This window comes from Lolium perenne, chromosome 4 (assembly GCF_019359855.2).
Source record: "Lolium perenne isolate Kyuss_39 chromosome 4, Kyuss_2.0, whole genome shotgun sequence".
NCBI lineage: Eukaryota > Viridiplantae > Streptophyta > Magnoliopsida > Poales > Poaceae > Lolium > Lolium perenne.
Genome location: NC_067247.2, coordinates 252,480,816 through 252,498,521, shown reverse-complemented (window position 1 = coordinate 252,498,521; position 17,706 = coordinate 252,480,816). Strand labels below are relative to the sequence as shown.

Sequence of the window (17,706 nt, the reverse complement as noted above, 5' to 3'; positions counted from 1 at the left end):
TGACTCTACGATTCAAGCAAAATCTCGGGGGCTACTGACATAGGCATCCCCAATGGGCCTGCCAAAGATAGTACCCTGGGTTTACTGAAGGCCCACGACCCGAAGAATATGAAGATTCGGAAGCCCAAGTTGATATTAAGGAAAGTTAGAATTGTAATAGAGATGATGTTTGTAATATTGCGGGATGAGTTGTAAACCTTCCCGGACTCTGTAACTTGTACAATACGAATCCCTCGGCTCCACCTCCTATATAAGGGGGAGTCGAGGGACAAAGAAAGCATCGAATCATTGTCTCTCAAACCCTAGTTTTCATAATCGTCGAGTACTTTTCGGCTGAAACCTTCGAGATCTACTTGCCCTCTACTTCCAACTAAACCCTAGTCTACAACCCGTAGGCATTGACAAGTTAATCCCTTGTCAGGAGGCGAAGACGAGGGTTTCATGATACAAATGTTACAGAGTTTGGGAGACAATCTGAGTCCGTCCCGTAATAGTTACAAGTCAATATTCCTAATACAATTCTATCTTTCCAAACTCTCTCCTAACTGGGCTTCCGAGCTTTATAATCTTTGGGTCGTGGGCCTTCAGTAAAACCTCGGGTATCATCTTCGGCAGGCCCATTGGAGATGCCTATGTCACCAGTCGATTGATAACGCTCAGGACTGGGAAAAAGTTGTGGACCCGCGTCTACGCCGGGAGGCCGGGATGCCGTTCTTCTCCGGCGCGCTTCGAAGTTCGTCGAGATCTTTGTCGACGTGGGCGCGTACAGGTACAGGGCAAGCTGTTCGAGAAGGCCAAAACCAAGGAATCGTACATCTACATCGTCTTCATCCATGAGAAAATTGAAGGATGTAGTACTATATGGGGGAAATTGGAATAATAGCTTCAGTATAGAGAAAGATTTTATCCCGAAACCAGCAGTCATTCATCGTTGTTGACAATTTGTACTGGGGCGAGCTAGAAGGAGAACGAGCTGAGAGGTTGGGGAAGTTTCTGCATCTGCGGCTTGTGTGTTAGCAAGCAAATCCCCTCATTGGTAATCGATCGCTCGAGCGATCAGTTTTGGTCGGCGCGGAGCGCTCGCACTGCAGCGCGAGTCAATTCCCTTTCCTTGCTCTTGCTATTTTTTCTTTTTCTGATTAATGGCATAGGTGCGGGCGCATGCAAGCTGTGCCACCTACTAATCACGCGCATGCAGCCCATGCCCAGCTAATCACGCGCATGCAGACTCACTTTCATAGTTGGCTCACGATCATCTGCCCTGGCCCACACGCATGCATGTGCGTAGTTGACCGAAGGGCATGCAAGTGTTGCACAACAGTTTCTGTTTAGTTTTATCAATTCCCTTTTCTCATTTCCCTTTTGACAATTCTCTTTTAGCAATTTACTTTTGGTTGTTATTTATTATGCGAATTCATGTTTTTTAGTAACTTTTATAATTCCCTTTTTCGGGCTAGTGGTTTATAGAGGGGAAATAATGGGTGGGAGATTCACTTGCAACTCAAATGAACTACCACTTGCTAGTCAAATTAAGTACCATTTTAAGTTGTAAACTAAAAAGAGTTGCTAAAATATTCTAAATGAACTTAAATTTTTAGAGTTTATAGTTATTTATATTTACCATTGATAAATAATAGGTTACCGGGTTGATAGCTTCTAAACTAAAAAAGAGTCGCTAAATATTCTAAATGAAATACTTTTTAGCGTTGGTAGTTATTTATTATTACCGTTGATAAATAACGGGGCGCCGGGTTGATAGCTTTTGTAAACTAAAAAAATGGTTGCTAAAATATTCTAAGTGAAATTAACATTTTTTGGGTTGATAGTTATTTATAAGTACCGTTGATAAATAATGGGGCACCGGGTTGATAGCTTGTAAACAAAAAAAAAGTGTCGCTAAAACATTCTAAATGAAATACTTTTTTGGGTTGGTAGTTATTTATTTTTACTGTTGATAAATAATATGGTACCGGGTTGATAGCTTGTAAACTAAAAAAAGTCTCTAAAGCTTTTTAGGGTTGATAGTTATTTATATTTACCGTTGATACTGGACACCGGGTTGATAGTTATTTATTTTTACTGTTGATAAATAACGGGGCACCAGCTTGATAACTTGTAAACAAAAAAGAGTCGCTAAAATATTCTAAATTAAATTAACTTTTTTAGGGTTGATAGTTATTTATATTTACCATCGATAAATTACAGGTCACCGGGTTGATAGCTTGTAGTATAAAAAAGATTCGCTAAAATATTGTAAATAAAATTAGAATATTTAACCATTGATAAATAAGTTTTTAAGGGTCGGTAGTTATTTATATTTACCGTTGATAAATAACGGGACACCGGGTTGATAGCTTGTAAACTAGAAAAGATTCGCTAAAATATTTCGAAATGAATTTAGCATTTTTGGGTTGGTAAGTTTTTAAATTTACGATTGATAAATGACGTATTTTAGGGTTGATAAGTTTTAGCCCGAAAAAAAGTTGTCGAAACATATTAACATGGGTGCTAGTTTTGAAGATCTCGTTGAGACGAGTTCATTAGTGAAAACGTATCTTAAATTGAAGTTGTCATTTGGAAGAAAAACATTTTAAATTTTAGAATTAAGAAAGATTCTCGCTGACATCATTCTTTTTTGTCTCGTAGGGAATGCATGCAACATTTTCCATAAATAACAAATTTCGTTAAACAATTTTTAGGAAAAAAATATCGGCTAATAATATGTGAGCTAAAAAATTCGTCAAAATATTTCAAATAAAATTAACTTTAGGGGTTGATAATTTTATGCATTTACCGTTGATCACTGAAATACAGAGGGGTTGATTATTCAAATAGAGAGGGTTGATAACTTTTAGCAAAAAAAAGTTGTCGAGAATGCTAGTTTTGAAAGATCTCGTCGAGACGGATTCGATTCTGAAAACAAATCTTAAATCAAAGTTGCTGTTTGAGAGATAAAACATTTTAAAATTTCGAATTTGAAAAGTTTTAATGCGGACGTGAGTCAGAGAAAGGGGAAGAAAGAGGTTTGCTAACGTACGGATCATCCAGTTTTTGTTGTTTTGCCAAAAAGAGAAAGCGAACTCGCGCATGGTTAAACCAAAAAAAGCTGTCGGAAAGTGACCGCTGGGCAACCTTTGAGCAAACGACCGTCAGCTAGGGTAGCCCGTTAGCAGGTGCTATTCGGTGTATACATAGGTACGGATCTATCTAAGAAATAGAGAAATAAGCTTTAGGCTAAGGTGGGAGATAACATGTGTGAGGTATCACGTTTTCTTTTAGTTGGGCCCATGCATGTCTTAGTTAGCAAAACAACAAATTAATACAGTACAACATAGGTATGCTCTCTGTAAACAGCCAGCGAGACACACCAAGAGAACAGACATAAGCACCAACAACCGTAGCTTCCGCCCCACAAAGGAATAAGTAGAGGAGTGTTTATTTGTTCTGAATTGTTCGATCTTAGAAGAAAATGAATATTTGGTTGGTCATATATTTTCTGTTTATTTGTGGTGAATTAGTATGATGAATAAACTATGAGTTAATTTTTGCGTTAAACTGGAAGGGAATTCAACCTGCCAATGTTCTTTGATGGTAAAATAAAATTCGACTATGGTCCGCTGACATCAGAGTTGTTCTACGAACTTTCTATCCGCGCTGATTGGCCTCACATTGGGGCACTTTTTCACCTCGCCATGCACGGCAGACTAATGGTACGTTGGGTGAGGATGGACAGTCGGAGCTTCACCGACCGTGGAATCTTCTTGGGGCTCCTAAGCAGCTTCACCCTGGAATCTCCCAGATTCCGTGGTGGGTTTAGACGACATGAGCGACGGGTGGGTCGAGGTCAGATGTATACGAGCTACCATTCCCCGGTGTGTTCAGATACAACCTCATTGACGAAAATGCCAAGTTCATGGAGCGTCTCCCTTTGGAATAGAATGCCAAAGTGGTAGGTTGGAAAGGCGATGAGATGAAAAGTACGAGACATGGAAACCCTAGCTTCCCAACGCTACCGAAAACCGACCCTAGATCTTCTTCGCCGGTTGCGAGTGTGCCTATCATTTCATGTGCACTATAAGCCGCTAGCACGACGTAGACTGTATTGCATGGATGTTTGAAAGCCCTAGCTTTATGAGAGCTCATTGATGCCTCACGTGAGCACCGGTTGCGTCAAAGGTTGTCGACCGCACGTGCTTCGTCTCCGATGTCTCACCTAAGCAACATAAGTGGGGCACCAAAGAAGCACCAGGCAGCGACGATGTAGGAGAAACAAGGCACTAGGAGACGTGCCGTAGCAACGCACGGGTTTTTTCCTAGTTTTTCAAAACGTCTGTTTCAGCCTCTCAGCTTTGGCCTGTACTTCTTATTTGGTTAAAATCTGGCACCTATTTTCTCTTTTAAAAAAAGCTCCGGCCTTTTACATAGACCGATGCATATTGAGGTCATGCAGATGCACGCAACCAATTTTATTGAAAGGTTGTCTTCCTACGGAAGATAGTTACTTAGAAATTCTCAAGATCCCCAGGCTCCTCGTTGTCGTCGAATAGCACCAGCTACTTGTCTTCTCCACCGACCATTTTTTAACCGCTCCATCATATCAGAGACCCCTCCTTTTAACCGGCTTATAGCACTCGTCTACTTCCAACCATACATACTTTTTATACAGAAGTAAAGGTTTCACATCAGAAAGATATAAGTACACCCAATCTTTTCAGCGATCCAATACCAATATCATTTGGAGGTATCCAAGGATGCACATAATCAAAATTTTAATACAAACTAAAATTTAAGGTGCGGAACAACCAATATCAAGATCAAACAATGCAGCGACAACACACAAGCTTGTTGACGAAAGACAACATGACATCCACCATCCGGAGAGAGGTTCAGGAGAACCATCAAGTAAAATACATGGCTCGTAACCAAACTCGCTAGCCTCCATCATCGTACTTAAGAATATGCATTCTATGGTAACTGAATACTACTGGATGTGGCATCGATGGTCACCACGTGTCGACACTCTACCGCGACTGATAGTGGGGCCAGATACGCACCAATACATAGAATATAAGGCGCGTAAACATGTGGTGACCGTCGATGTGACACTGTATTCAGGTATCGTAAAATGTGTATCCTTTAATATGATGATGGAGGCGGGCAAAGCTGCCGATACACGCCATGTATTTTATTACATTCATTCTAGTTTATAGGGCTTGTGCATATTTCTAGATCGTAAATTCCATAATATAAAGTACTCCCCATTTTCTCAAAGGAACTTTCTGTGTTTGTTGCCGTTTGCACACCTACACAAGGGAGACTCGTCGCCTCGTCGGTGCAATCTTAGCCGTCTGCCTCCATCTGGATAGTCCAAATTTACTCAACTCGTACAATACACCCCAATTTGTCTGTCCCCGTCTCCCACACTCACACTGCCAAATCCCAAAACCCTAGCCCAACCCCTGCCTCCTCCTCCGCCGCCGCCATGGCAGGAGAAGCAGCAGCAGCCCGCGGCCGCAAGGCCCGCAACTTCGCGACCTTCCGCCTCTTCCCCCGCGACGGTGCCGCCGGCCCCGACGACCGCGTCTTCGTCCGCGTCGACAACAACGCCTACACCATCCCCGGCTTCGGCGACGACCAGGACCCTTCCCTCTCCCCCACCGCTGCCGCCGACCAATTCCCTTCCTCCACCTCTGGCCCACTCCCCGACCACGTCCGCCAGCAGATCCTCGAGCTCGGCCTCCCCGACGACGGCTACAACTACCTTCTCCATCTCCGCGAGCTCCGCCCCGCCGCCGCCGCCGCCGCCTCCTCCTTCGTCCCCAGCCACACCACCCGCCCCGAGCCACTCCCCCTCGACGTGAAGGTCGGCTCTTTCTCTCTCCAAGTCCCACTCATGCCTCCCATTCGAGCGTCTAATCTTAGTTTTCTCCTGTGCAGGCGTATGATGCAAGCAAGGTGCGAGTTGCTTCCGGCAAGGCCCAGGAAGAGCTGGACGAGGGGAGGACCATGTGTAAGGTGGCCGCAAAGACTGCACCCGTGAGGCGTGTTGGGAAGGCCATCGACCCTGACGTTGCAAGGTTGCTCGATGAGAGCGATGATGAGGGTCTGGAGGAGGATTTTGTCATCATGGCCAACCAAGCCGAAGGGGATGAGGTGGACGATGAAGAGGAGGAAGAGGGTGGTGGTGTGTTCAGTGATGTGGAAGATGATGAGGGGTTCGACGATGAAGAGAGTGAGCCCAGGCAGAGGGTGCCAAGGCTGCTGGATGAACAGTTTGATTTGGTGAGTTTTTTCCACTAAATTTCTTTAGTTCGCTATATGCAATGCAGTGAAAATATTGTTGCCTTGTTATTACAAGTTTATGATTGATGGTTTGTTTTTTACAAGAAGACTGCTAAGTTTAAGTGATACTAAATTGTAATCACACATTGACAAATATGCAGCTTTAGTACCTCCCTGTTATACGGTCTACTCATGTCTTTCCGTCGTGTGAGCTTTTCTGTTGTATTTAACCATTCAGTAGATGTGAAGCTTTCTCTGTATAGAAGATACAGTGTCAAAAGTTAAACCCTAATTCAAGTGAACATATTACAGTGCAATGTCTTCTATTACTTGTCTCATCAGCCCCTGATTTTCTCAAATGTAGGTTAGAGATCTTGTCCTATGTTTCAACCTGCTACCTTTTCTGTGATGCAAAATCTGTACATCAAATTTTGACTCTTTGTAAATCAATTTACAGCTTGCTTTGGAAGAATATGGAGATAGTGATGATGATGATGGAGGTGTTAGAGATGGGGAGCATGAATTGCCAAACGAGGTTATAGATGAGTTGAAATTGTTCCACAATCAAAATGTATGCAACGATGAAGGATACAGAACGCCAGGAGATTTTGTTCGTAGAAAGCTTGACACAACCACCGCAGAGGAGGTGGATGAATCTGCTAATGTGATCCAGAAGTGTGCCGAGTATGCTGAAAAGTATTTAAATGACCCCGCACAAGATGAAGAGGTCGTGCTTGTTTCAGAAAGCAGTGATGAGTCTGAGGTTTGGGACTGTGAGTCCATTGTTTCCACCTACTCTAACTTGGACAATCACCCTGGAAAAATTCAAGCTCCAAGAAAACCTAGAAATCTGCTTCCCAAAGTTTTCCCTGGGGAAACAGCCACAACGAAAGATATCATCAAGCTTCATGGAAAAGAGAAACTTCCAGTTGATTACCTACCACAGAGGAAAAGAAAGAGTGAAAAGGAGAAGAAACCAAAACCTGCAGAAGCAGAACCAGAAGCTCCAGATACTGAATATTTCAAGAAGGTTGTTCAGAAGGAAACAAAGGATGAAAAGAAAGCAAGAAAGGTAAAACAAGCATTCTGGTTTTAGATTAATAGTTTGAATCTTACAATCATGTACTCCTACTTCATTTAATTAACTGACATGAGTGGCACAAGATGTTGGTATCGTTCACTTAATGTGTCACCAGGCTTCAAAATTTTGCCAACCATATTGCCAACGCAACACTAAAACCCTTGATGTTATGGCCATTTGTGGAGTTCTCTGTAAAGTTACACTTTCCATGTATAACATGTATAGACATTTGATAAATTGATGTTAGTTTTTATGAAAAAACAATGCCATTGTTGTACTTCAAAATGTGAGCTTTTACTTGTTACAGTCTCTAAAATTGAACTTTGAACAATATTTCTTCACATCATACTTTTTCTTGTTCATAGCTATACCAAATCATGGTCATAAAAAATACTTTCAAATAAGCATCCGATGTGATATGACATCACAAAACCTATGATGAATGGCATAATTGTTTGTCAAACTACCAAATCCCAATATTGAACCTAGTAGGGACTATCATTTTCTTGGTGGTTATTGCGAGCTTCATACTGGTCTATAATATGTCTCAATGGATGGTGATTCAATCATTGGTTGTTAAGGCCTAAGGGATCTGTACAATCATGTAGCAGCATATATAGATCATCTATCTCTGCAAACCTGATTCAGATTACATTTGTTTACTACTTTTAACATCCTTACCATATGGGCCTTATTTTGCTAGTCTGCTGTAAAAGAAGAGAAAAGAGAAGCCCGGAAAGCAAAGAAAGAGCTCAAAGAACTGTATAAGTTTGAGACACAAAAGGCTCAGAAAGTTGCTGCTGTTACAGGGCCATCTTCCATACGGCTAAAGTAAGTGGCCCTGCCGATTCTATGCTGTATTGTGTGAACTGAATAGGCTACGGGTACTGATGCAATGCATGATTGTCTAGAAAAACGAATTTTTGGTGTCATGTCTGTATGTATAGAGTTCAACCTCGTGTCTGTCCAATTAAATGTATGTACACACATATTTTATCCAATGAATTTACTAACGTATATATGGATACCAGATACCTTTACAGTGTCAATTGTTGAATTTTTCGGACAAAACGGATAATGAGTCTAAAATACTTGCCAGATATCTTCCCAATCAAAATTAGTTGACACCCTGTAGATCATTGTATCATCCCTTAAACTTTCAAGTTCAACTATAAAGCCTGAAGATAAACAAAATGCAGGGTGTCCTGACAATATTACCATCTTTTTTCATTATTATCTATTCTTCAAGAAATAGTCCTTTTTTTTTTCTCTTTGTAGCTCAACATAAGTTGAAATATAACTTCAAGATCTGCATGTGACTATTTGAACCAAGAACAACATTCACAATCTTCTACTCTGTCCGCCCCGCAAAGGATGACTTAGATTTGTCTAAATTCAGATATATCTGTACACTAAATAGTGTATAAATACATCCGAATTCAGACAAATTTGCGACATCCTTTACGTGACAGAGGGAGTAGTATATTTCTGTTACTTGGCCATGGTTTGCATGCTTTCCCCACCATTTTGTTGATCAAATGTTATGTGCATACTAAAATGACTTGTCCTTTTGCAGGTAATTGTGCTGTCGGATATGTAATATGTTTCCTACTATACTAGGATGTCTGGACTGTTGAAGTATTAAAGATATATTTCGGGGTAAGATGCCCGCCCCTTGATGATACCTGTCATGTTTGTGGTTTTTGTCAGTGATCAGAAACAGTGAATGGGTTTACTGCTAGATATCTTTAGTTTTGTGTTACCTTCATGAGAAATATTATGACAGGGGCATTGCAAGAACACCACACTAAGTTAGTCAAATGCAAGGATAGTTTTGTAATCTTATGCAGAACTTTCTATGATCCAAAGTTCCTTAAAGAAATCCCATTTTTCCGTCAGAGATTCCAAAGTTTTTTTTTCAAGAACCGGCAACAACTGTTACCCTTTTTTCCATTAAGATTGAGCAAAGGAGGCTTACAAATTTGTTACATGAGGCTCAGACGCCCACTCACACACATCAACTATTACTCCTCCCTCCTACCTGCCTCGCTATCTTCCAGTTTTCTAGCTCAGCTTTTGTGGCCTGTATCAGCTGTGTAATGCTAGAGCTCTTCCTATCAAATGTCCTTGCATTCCTCTCAAGCAACAGCTGCTCATGCCTGCAATTGCTATAATGGTCACCTCCTTGCTTCTGTTCTATGGCTGGTTTGAACCAATGGAGCACAACCAATCTCGTACAGTGCCTTGTTGGAACAATATCTGTAGCTCCACGTTCTCGACATAAGTTGAACCAGTATTACCTGTGAAAAGGCACTGGACAAGGAGATGAACCAGTATTGCCTTGCGAAAAGGCACTGGACAAGGAGATGATCAATGTCTTGCTCCTGATCGCAGAAGGTGCAGTAGGCCAGGGTTTCCATCCCTCTTCTCAGCAATCTATCTGCTGCCCAGGAGTGATTTGTCAGCGCCAACCAACAGAAAATTTCCTCCTTCAAAGGAGCCCAATTATTCCACAGCGCCCTGGCATAATCTGCCTCCTCATTACCCAGAAAGAAGGCTTTGTATGCAGATGCTGATGAATACTTGCCATTTTCTGTCAAACGCTAGGACAATTTATCTTGTTCATAGTTAAGAGTGGGCTGGTTCTGAATGATGATCCACGGGGTTATGAATTCAGCAATTGCCCGCAGATCCGAGGTTCCTCGAATGTCAGCAATCCAAGAATTGTTTTGTATTGCAGCTGCCACTGTCTTAAGTTTGGCTCCCCTTGCAGGAACAAACTTTAACAGAGCTGGAGCAATTTGACTAGGACTTCTTCCTTCTAACAACCTATCTGCCAAACCACTACCAACTTGACAGCTGAACATACTCTCTGCTTCCTCCGATATGTGCATCTCCACCCCGTGCCAAGACCGAGCAGGTCCTTCTCTCTGCAGCCACCTACAACAAATTCTGAGAGATTCCGAAGATGTATCCTGTAGAGATGAGCAAAAGATGAAGGGAAACGTTGAGTGTTGCCGCCCCTGGGGCAAGGGAGCCAACGGTGCGGAAGGTGGGGGAAGGAGAGCTTGCGTGGAGGTTTCAGGCGAGCGGTTGCTCTATCACGCGATGGCTTTTCTTTTGCCGCGCGCTGGAGCGACCACAAAATATTTCGCGTATAGGATAGTGCAATTTCTAGCGCGTGTGATTTTTTTTACATTGCATCCTATTTTACATCGGTTGTTGGAGCGCAAAAAAACGAGACAAAAGTGCTAAATCAGCCTTTTTTTAGAGGGCCGGTCTGTTTTACAGCGGCTGTTGAAGATGCTCTTAGCGTTTTCCAAAGCTGAATACCTTTCTGGTTGCTGCTATGGCTATTCCTATTTGTACATTTGATACCGTGGAGGTGAAATTTAGGAGAATTAATCGTTTCATTGTTCTCCACCTTCACTGTACCATTTCGTCCTGTTTTAACGCTTCATTTTGAAAGATGAGTTGGAGGCAGAAAGTTCTGGATTATGATATGGTGAAGAACCAAATGGGGATTGAAACTTCAAGTTGGAAGAAAAGCTTTACGAATTCAACTTTTGATTCCCTATATCCCTATATTTGTTTATTATTAGATATATAATAATAGAGGAGCAGATCCTCCAGTCTCACATCTGAAGATAAACATAGCCTAATTGAGCACGAAGGGTATGTTTGGCTTGTGAGTTCTGACATTGCGGACCTTTTTTTTTACTTTCCAAGCACTGTCTAGCCAACAAATTGGCTAGAAGTTGCTTGACCCTGGTAGGTTAAAATTTCGACGAGGATTGCAAAGAGAATGTGGGGGGGAGTGGAGAAGTTCTCATAGCTAACCAAAATACAGTTGACAATGGCGAAGGCAGCAGCTCCATTGGAAGGCTGTTCCTCACCCAAGATGACACAACAGTCCTCTCTGACAACAGCTACCTCACGGAGGCGTTGACGAAGCAGAATGTGTCTGAGTTTGGGGCGGTGCGCCTGCTCTTTTTTTTTTTTTTTTTTTTTTTTTTTTTTTTTGCGGGGGAAAAGGATTATATTACTCAACAGTAGTATTACAATCCCTCAGAATGAGGTCAATGATCTCATCCGGCCCAGAGGCAAACCAAACGCCTGAACTATCACTCACTCTACCATACTTAGCTAAAGCATCACTAGCTATATTTTGTGAACGCGAAACTTTTACAAAATCAACTCTACGCTCTAAACAAAGGTTCCTCACTTCAGCAACTAAGTGTCCCAGACTTGAGCCATCCCTCTCCTTACTCTGAGCCATCCGGATCAGCATGGTGTTGTCTGTTTCGACGATAACCAGGTCCTGGCTCCACTGAAGGGCAAGGCCAAGGCCTTGCATGCAAGCGCCTATCTCCGCCTCCAACGCCGAGCTGCAATGGTAAAGTGACCTGCACGCTGAGAAAATGATTCCCCCTTCCGCGTCACGCAAGATCATACCCGCTCCAGCAGAACCATCACGCTCCAGGAACGATCCATCAACGTTAAGCTTCACTACGCCAGGCCTTGGCTTCTCCCATGCAGGCTCCAGGGCACTCAGGTTAAGCCTAGCTCCCGTTGCGCCTCCTGCATGTGCTGCTGGCGGCCAAACTGGTTGCTTACCTTTGAGTATATCCTTTGTTGGAAGCGACCGAATGTTCTCCAGGGATACTAGGTAGCTGCACAGGAATCTTCTGGACCCTTCGATGGATGGCAAGGGTTTATCATGAGTTACCTCATTCCTTGCATACCAGACTCTCCAAGCAATCATCAGGACCCTTGCACAAACTGCCATCAGAGACATTAAGATCATCTCTTCTAACCAATTGCTGCACCCTGGCATCGCTTGACATTGGCCCTGGACTGGCTAAACACGCCCCATAGCCTCCCAAAGAGCATGAGCATGGGGGCATTGGAACAGCGCATGATTCACATCCTCCCTCTCATGATTACAGATCCTGCATCGCCCAGAGACTTTCATACCCCTGCGGATCTTATTATCCTCCGTAGCCAATCCATTGGACACTGCTTTCCAGGCAAATATCCGTACCTTCTCTGGCACCCCGCACTTCCACAACATCTTCCAGACAGGTTTATCCCCCTGTGGTGCGCCACTAGAAGTCCCACCCTCGTGGCCTTGCTGTTGGATTGCGAGCCCCAGACGGTAAGCACTCCGCACCGTAAACGCTCCATTTTGTTCAGGCTGCCACGCTAGGAAGTCCGCATCAAGCCTTGGTGAAGTCCGGATCATTAGAATCGCATCAGCATCAATGGAACAGAAATTCCTTCTAACCACTGCCTCCTTCCAACGTCCATACTCATCAAGGAGTTCCGCCACCTTCCTAATCCGTGAATTGCGTCTAGTACTAAAGGGTTTAAGGAAAATGTTCCTGGGGATCCAATTATCTCGCCACGCACGGATAGAGCGACCATTCCCCACTCTCCATATGATCCCTTTCTTTAGCAGTTCTACACCATATGAGATGGCTGTCCAGGTCGATGAGGGATTACCATTAAAGACCGTGTCAATCAGATTTCCCTGCGGATAATATTTCGCTCTCAGCACACGAGCGCAAAGGCTATCCGGTGACTGTAGAAGTCTCCAGGCTTGGCGGGCCAGTAAAGCCTGATTGAAAATCCGCATATCACGAAAGCCAATACCTCCCTGATCTTTGGACCTCGTCAGCTTACTCCAACTGATCCAATGTGTTTTCCGCACGCCCTTGGAGCTACCCCACCAGAAATCCCGCTCTAGCTTCGTGAGATCATCGCAGACAGATAGAGGCAGTTTAAACACCCCCATTATATATGTCGCCAAGGACTGAGCAACCGCCTTAATCATAATCTCCTTCCCACCCTGCGATAGATCATTCCACTGTATAATGCGCTTTGCCAATTGTTCCTGTAGCATCTGGAACTTCCCTCTCGTCATTCTGCCCTCCGGAGTAGGAAGACCCAGGTATTTATCCTCAAAACCATCCTTCTGTATACTCAAGATCTCAGACACCCTTTGTTGAATCTCCATGGGGCACCTCTTACTAAATTGGATAGAACATTTAGACTCGTTGATCAGCTGTCCCGTGCTCACAGCATAATTGTCAATAACTTTCTTCACCCGAGCCGCCTCAACAGCATCAGCTTTAAAAAATAGGAGTGTATCGTCTGCAAAAAGAAGGTGTGATATCCCCGGAGCACTCCTACAGACTTTCAGAGGAGTAATACCGACAGCTTCCACCTCTGCACGCAACAGCTCCGACAAACCATCAGCCACAAACAGGAATAGAAACGGAGACAAAAGGTCACCTTGTCTGAGTCCTCTAGTAGGAGTGAAAGCTTCCAATAGGGCTCCGTTCAGTTTCACAGAGTATCTCACAGTGGTTACACACAACATTATCCATCGAACCCACTGGTGAGCAAAGCCCATCTTATGCAACACATCCTCCAAAAAAACCCAGTCCACCCGGTCATAGGCCTTCGACAAGTCAAGCTTATAAGCACAGAAAGAATTGTTCAAGAATTGTTCGCCTTGGCTCCATGCTCCATGTAATGTAGACACTCAAACGCCAGCAATGCATTATCTGTAATCAACCTGCCCGGAATAAAGGCACTTTGGTTCTCCGAGATAATCTCACCTAACAGAGGGCGCAATCTATTCACCAAGCACTTGGAAATGATTTTATAAAGTACATTGCACAGACTAATGGGACGATAATCCTTCAAACTCCTAGGATCATCCACTTTCGGTATGAGAACAATGGCGGTGTCATTAACTCCTTCTGGCATATAGCCAGTCTCAAAAAATTTCAGCACCGCCTGCTCTATTGTTGCGTAGCAATAGAAGCCTGCTGATGCTGCCATCAACAATTGGTGGAGCCATCGGGTTCCAGCATAGAAAGCAGGGACCACACATGCTATGGCAGAGTCGCATTCCACCGGCCCAAGCCCGAAACGTGTACTACGCCATGCTCGTGAGGCATTGCATTCTGGATGCCCAAGCTTGAGCCACCGCCACCTCTAAGAGGCCTCCTCTTCCTCCGCTTCTCCAAGAAACAACTGCCGTCGCCGCCTCCGGAGAAGGTCAAGGAGTTGCCGGAGCTAAGGAAATATTATCAACGGGTGTAGGTAGCGCCTCGTGAACCCAATGATCCGGCCGAGTTCCCTGGCCTAAACCTGGCGCTCCACGAGCCATTCGATATCCTTCTAGTTGCGATGAGGGGCTATGGTGAGACCTGGTCGATGTCACCACGTGTGAGAACGGCCGCGTCGTCGACCTCCTCGGCAATGACAACGACTACTTCGACTTCGGTAACTTGTCCGATTAGATTAGGATTTAATTTTAGATTTTCAGTTTTCATTCAAATTTGTAAGATAGACCTAAACTTTGAATGAAATCACTAGTCTTCATTTGAACTTTTACTGGTCTTTGTTTGAACCTTTTTTACTTTGACTCAAAACCACTAAAAGTTTATTGGGCACGTCGGTGTGGACAGTCCCTTCCAATGCGATGGCATTGTGTGCCGCCGTCCATAATAGCACCCTATAGATGCGACGCGCACGAATGGAACCTGGGTGCGCGCGCACCTAGTTTCCCAAAAACTGAAAAAAAATCGCTATTTAAATGTTTCAAAAAAATGTGAAGTAAAATTTTGCATGTACATATTATGTTGATACTTAGTCGTGTGCGTTTTCACAAAAAAAATACCATTATATGTGGTCTATACGAAAATGATAAAATGTCCAAATGAGACTAGTGAATAGGAATTTGTACTATTCACATAAATAGGAATTTGCATTTTTTCATTTTTTGTGTAGATCACATACAATGGTATTTTTGTGAAAGCGCACACGAGTAAGTATCAACATAATATGTACATGCAAAATTTTACTTCCAAGTTTTTTGAAACTTTTAAATAGCATTTTTTTTTGAATTTTTCATAACTCACCCAGGTTCCGTTCGGTATTTTCGCCTATAGATGTTGCTGACATCCATGAAAACGAGGCGCGTCATGTGGAGATAATAACTATAAAATAACTGAACAAACAAAACGTATTTTCGTCAGAAGTCAGCCTTTGATGTCGGCGGACGGCGGAAGATACAGTTCTACTTACTATTTTAATGTGTAGCGTATGTGCCCTTTCAAAACGATGGGAGAAAGAGCCCTTGACGTGCCGCCAAAGCTCACCTCTTGCTGCAGAATGCTTTCCCTGTACATGAGCGTACGAGCCGACCGGGAAACGTTCACCATGTGCCACTTCTTGCATCCGAGGTTGTACGCGTCGATCCGGCTGCTCCCGTGCCCGACGATTCGGTGGTTGTGGTGGAGGAAGATCTCCTCGGCCTCCCGAACGCCCTCTACCACCTCCACATCGGTGTCCATGCAGAACTGCCGTGACAAGTCGGAGCTATCCGGCAGGACCAGGCTGATCCGTTCCTTGAGCCGCCAGCTGCTGAGCCTGAGCGGCCCGGCTTCGTAGTCGTCTTGCACCCACAACTCCATGCTGCTCGTCGACGGCTCGACGATGAAGGTGCAGAGCTTGCCGCAGGACAGCACACCCAGCCGAGCCCTTGTTAAGACGTCGTCCGCTTGCCCCTCTCGGCGTCCGGGCGGCGCCTCCATTAGCCGGAACTTCTCCCGTGTGGTGTCGAACGTGAGCAGCCGCAGCTCTGATTCAGAGCGCCGCAGCACCAGCCAGTGCAAGTTGCCGTGTAACCTGACGCTGCGGGCGTGGTGTCTGGGCATGGACATCTTCGTCTCTTCCTTGAGGAGGGGAATCTCGCGCCACACAGCGTCTCCGACCCTTAAGATCCGGAAGGTCGTCGCCAGGTGATGACCTACAATTTCGCCTGAGGCGTGGACGAGGTGGAATCGCCTCGTTGAGTGGTGCGAGTAGGCGCCGATGATCTCGCCGGCGTCGGATGGCGGAGAGACGGTGGCGCAGGCCAATGTGACCGGGTTCCAGAGCACATACTGGTCGGCCCGGAGAAACGTGTACCTCGCCGCGTCGTTGAAACGGACCTCTATGCACACCACCCCGTCCCAGGAACCGCGGACCGAAGACAAGTTGGACCTGAGGACGAGAGACCGGCTCGACGGCGGGTTTATATCCCGGCGGTGCCAGCGGCCACGGAACAACTCCAAGACGACGGTGGTCCTTGTGAAAACCGTTGGTCCCAGGGACCCATACCCCCTGTCGAAGTAGTAATCGTAGCACTGATCCATTGTCACCTTGACGACGGCAGCCCGGCGTTCACCGTGGGCGATGTCGAAGCTCCGGTGGGAGATAGCGGAGCGCCAGGCTCTGCACACTTCGCGGCAGCGCGCGATGGAGCGGGCCGGCAGACGGATGAGGATCGCCACCAGCACGTCGTCGGGAAGATAGGCGAGGGCGTCCATGGTACCATGGGCGAGAGATTCCTAGGCGAGGGCGTCCATGGTACCATGGGCGAGAGATCACGCGCTGCTTGATTGAATTTTCGTTATGTACGTCTCGGCATCGAGTCGAGTCCTAATCGGCGTGATCTCTATTCTCTGATGACTTGTTCTGCATTTTTTTTTTTGCAAATTGACTTGTTCTGCATTGATACGGCGTCAATGTAAAGGGTTACTAAAATACCACACATCAAAATTCGTTACGTCACCGCATCTTGCACCACTGATATCCTTTACGCGGCTGAAATAACCCGTCATATGACAATTACCTAGCCTTCCATACGTGAAGGTAGGTATGCGATGGATCTCTCCAATACGTACACGGTTAAAGTTCACCTATACGATGGGCCTCCAGTACACACTGTTAGCAATATCGTTGCGAATGAGATAGAATAATAGCGCTTCCCCAATATCTTTTCCGATCCCGAACGGATACATTTTAGTTGTAGATAGCATCAAGTAATATGAATCTGAGGGAATACTTCATCACAAACGACGATTTCCTAATTCGTGTGTGCGTAGGTGGGTGACATCACAAACGCTAATATTTCTTTAATTGTGGGTGTATGTTCAAATCAGCCCAAACACTTAATTTAGCTCAATCGTGTGGGAAAGCCATATCAGCATTCAAATCAAATACCCTGGATTTAAATCCCTGCAGCATTATAATAAGCAAACACACATCTACTTACTCAAAACATCATAACATAGTATGCATTCCTCCACAAGTTGATCAGTTTTCGCATGAATAACATCACAAGTAGATAGTATGTAGAGTTCAGCAGACAACCAAATATTTGGAGCAGATAACATATATGAAGCCATCAAACAAGACTTATATTTAATTTATGTAGCCCTTGCACGCGGACTTCTTACCTCCAGGGAAGACATATTTATTGAAGGAAAAAGCAAGTCTGC

General features: G+C 44.5%; 3 protein-coding genes across 3 annotated transcripts; 1 reads left to right on the top strand and 2 right to left on the bottom strand.

Moving 5' to 3' along the window:
* Positions 1 to 5,413: 5,413 nt before the first annotated feature.
* Positions 5,414 to 9,261, top strand: LOC127332257 (uncharacterized). Its single transcript, XM_051358529.2, has 5 exons — positions 5,414 to 5,863; positions 5,938 to 6,282; positions 6,740 to 7,354; positions 8,067 to 8,194; positions 8,940 to 9,261. The coding sequence occupies exons 1-5, from the start codon at positions 5,483 to 5,485 to the stop codon at positions 8,941 to 8,943; spliced, it is 1,473 nt and encodes a 490-aa protein (XP_051214489.1). The 5' UTR covers positions 5,414 to 5,482; the 3' UTR covers positions 8,944 to 9,261.
* A 705-nt stretch (positions 9,262 to 9,966) lies between these two features.
* On the bottom strand, positions 9,967 to 12,210 carry LOC127328470 (uncharacterized). The gene is made up of 2 exons (XM_051355064.1): positions 12,109 to 12,210; positions 9,967 to 10,338 (listed from the first exon to the last, which is right to left on the bottom strand). Exons 1-2 carry the CDS (start codon positions 12,208 to 12,210, stop codon positions 9,967 to 9,969), a joined length of 474 nt encoding a protein of 157 aa, XP_051211024.1.
* A 3,255-nt stretch (positions 12,211 to 15,465) lies between these two features.
* On the bottom strand, positions 15,466 to 16,752 carry LOC127328471 (probable F-box protein At3g22720). The gene has a single exon (XM_051355065.1). The coding sequence runs from the start codon at positions 16,750 to 16,752 to the stop codon at positions 15,466 to 15,468; it is 1,287 nt and encodes a 428-aa protein (XP_051211025.1).
* Between the last annotated feature and the right edge of the window lie 954 nt (positions 16,753 to 17,706).

Excerpts from the sequence above, each read along its gene's own strand:
- LOC127332257 (XM_051358529.2), top strand. The coding sequence starts at position 5,483 with ATGGCAGGAGAAGCAGCAGCAGCCCGCGGCCGCAAGGCCCGCAACTTC. Across the intron at positions 6,283-6,739 it reads TGGATGAACAGTTTGATTTG|CTTGCTTTGGAAGAATATGG; the intron begins GTGAGTTTTTTC and ends ATCAATTTACAG. Across the intron at positions 7,355-8,066 it reads ATGAAAAGAAAGCAAGAAAG|TCTGCTGTAAAAGAAGAGAA; the intron begins GTAAAACAAGCA and ends TTATTTTGCTAG.
- LOC127328471 (XM_051355065.1), bottom strand. The coding sequence starts at position 16,752 with ATGGACGCCCTCGCCTATCTTCCCGACGACGTGCTGGTGGCGATCCTC.
- LOC127328470 (XM_051355064.1), bottom strand. The coding sequence starts at position 12,210 with ATGTCAAGCGATGCCAGGGTGCAGCAATTGGTTAGAAGAGATGATCTT. Across the intron at positions 10,339-12,108 it reads ATGATTGCTTGGAGAGTCTG|GATACATCTTCGGAATCTCT; the intron begins GTATGCAAGGAA and ends TCATCTCTACAG.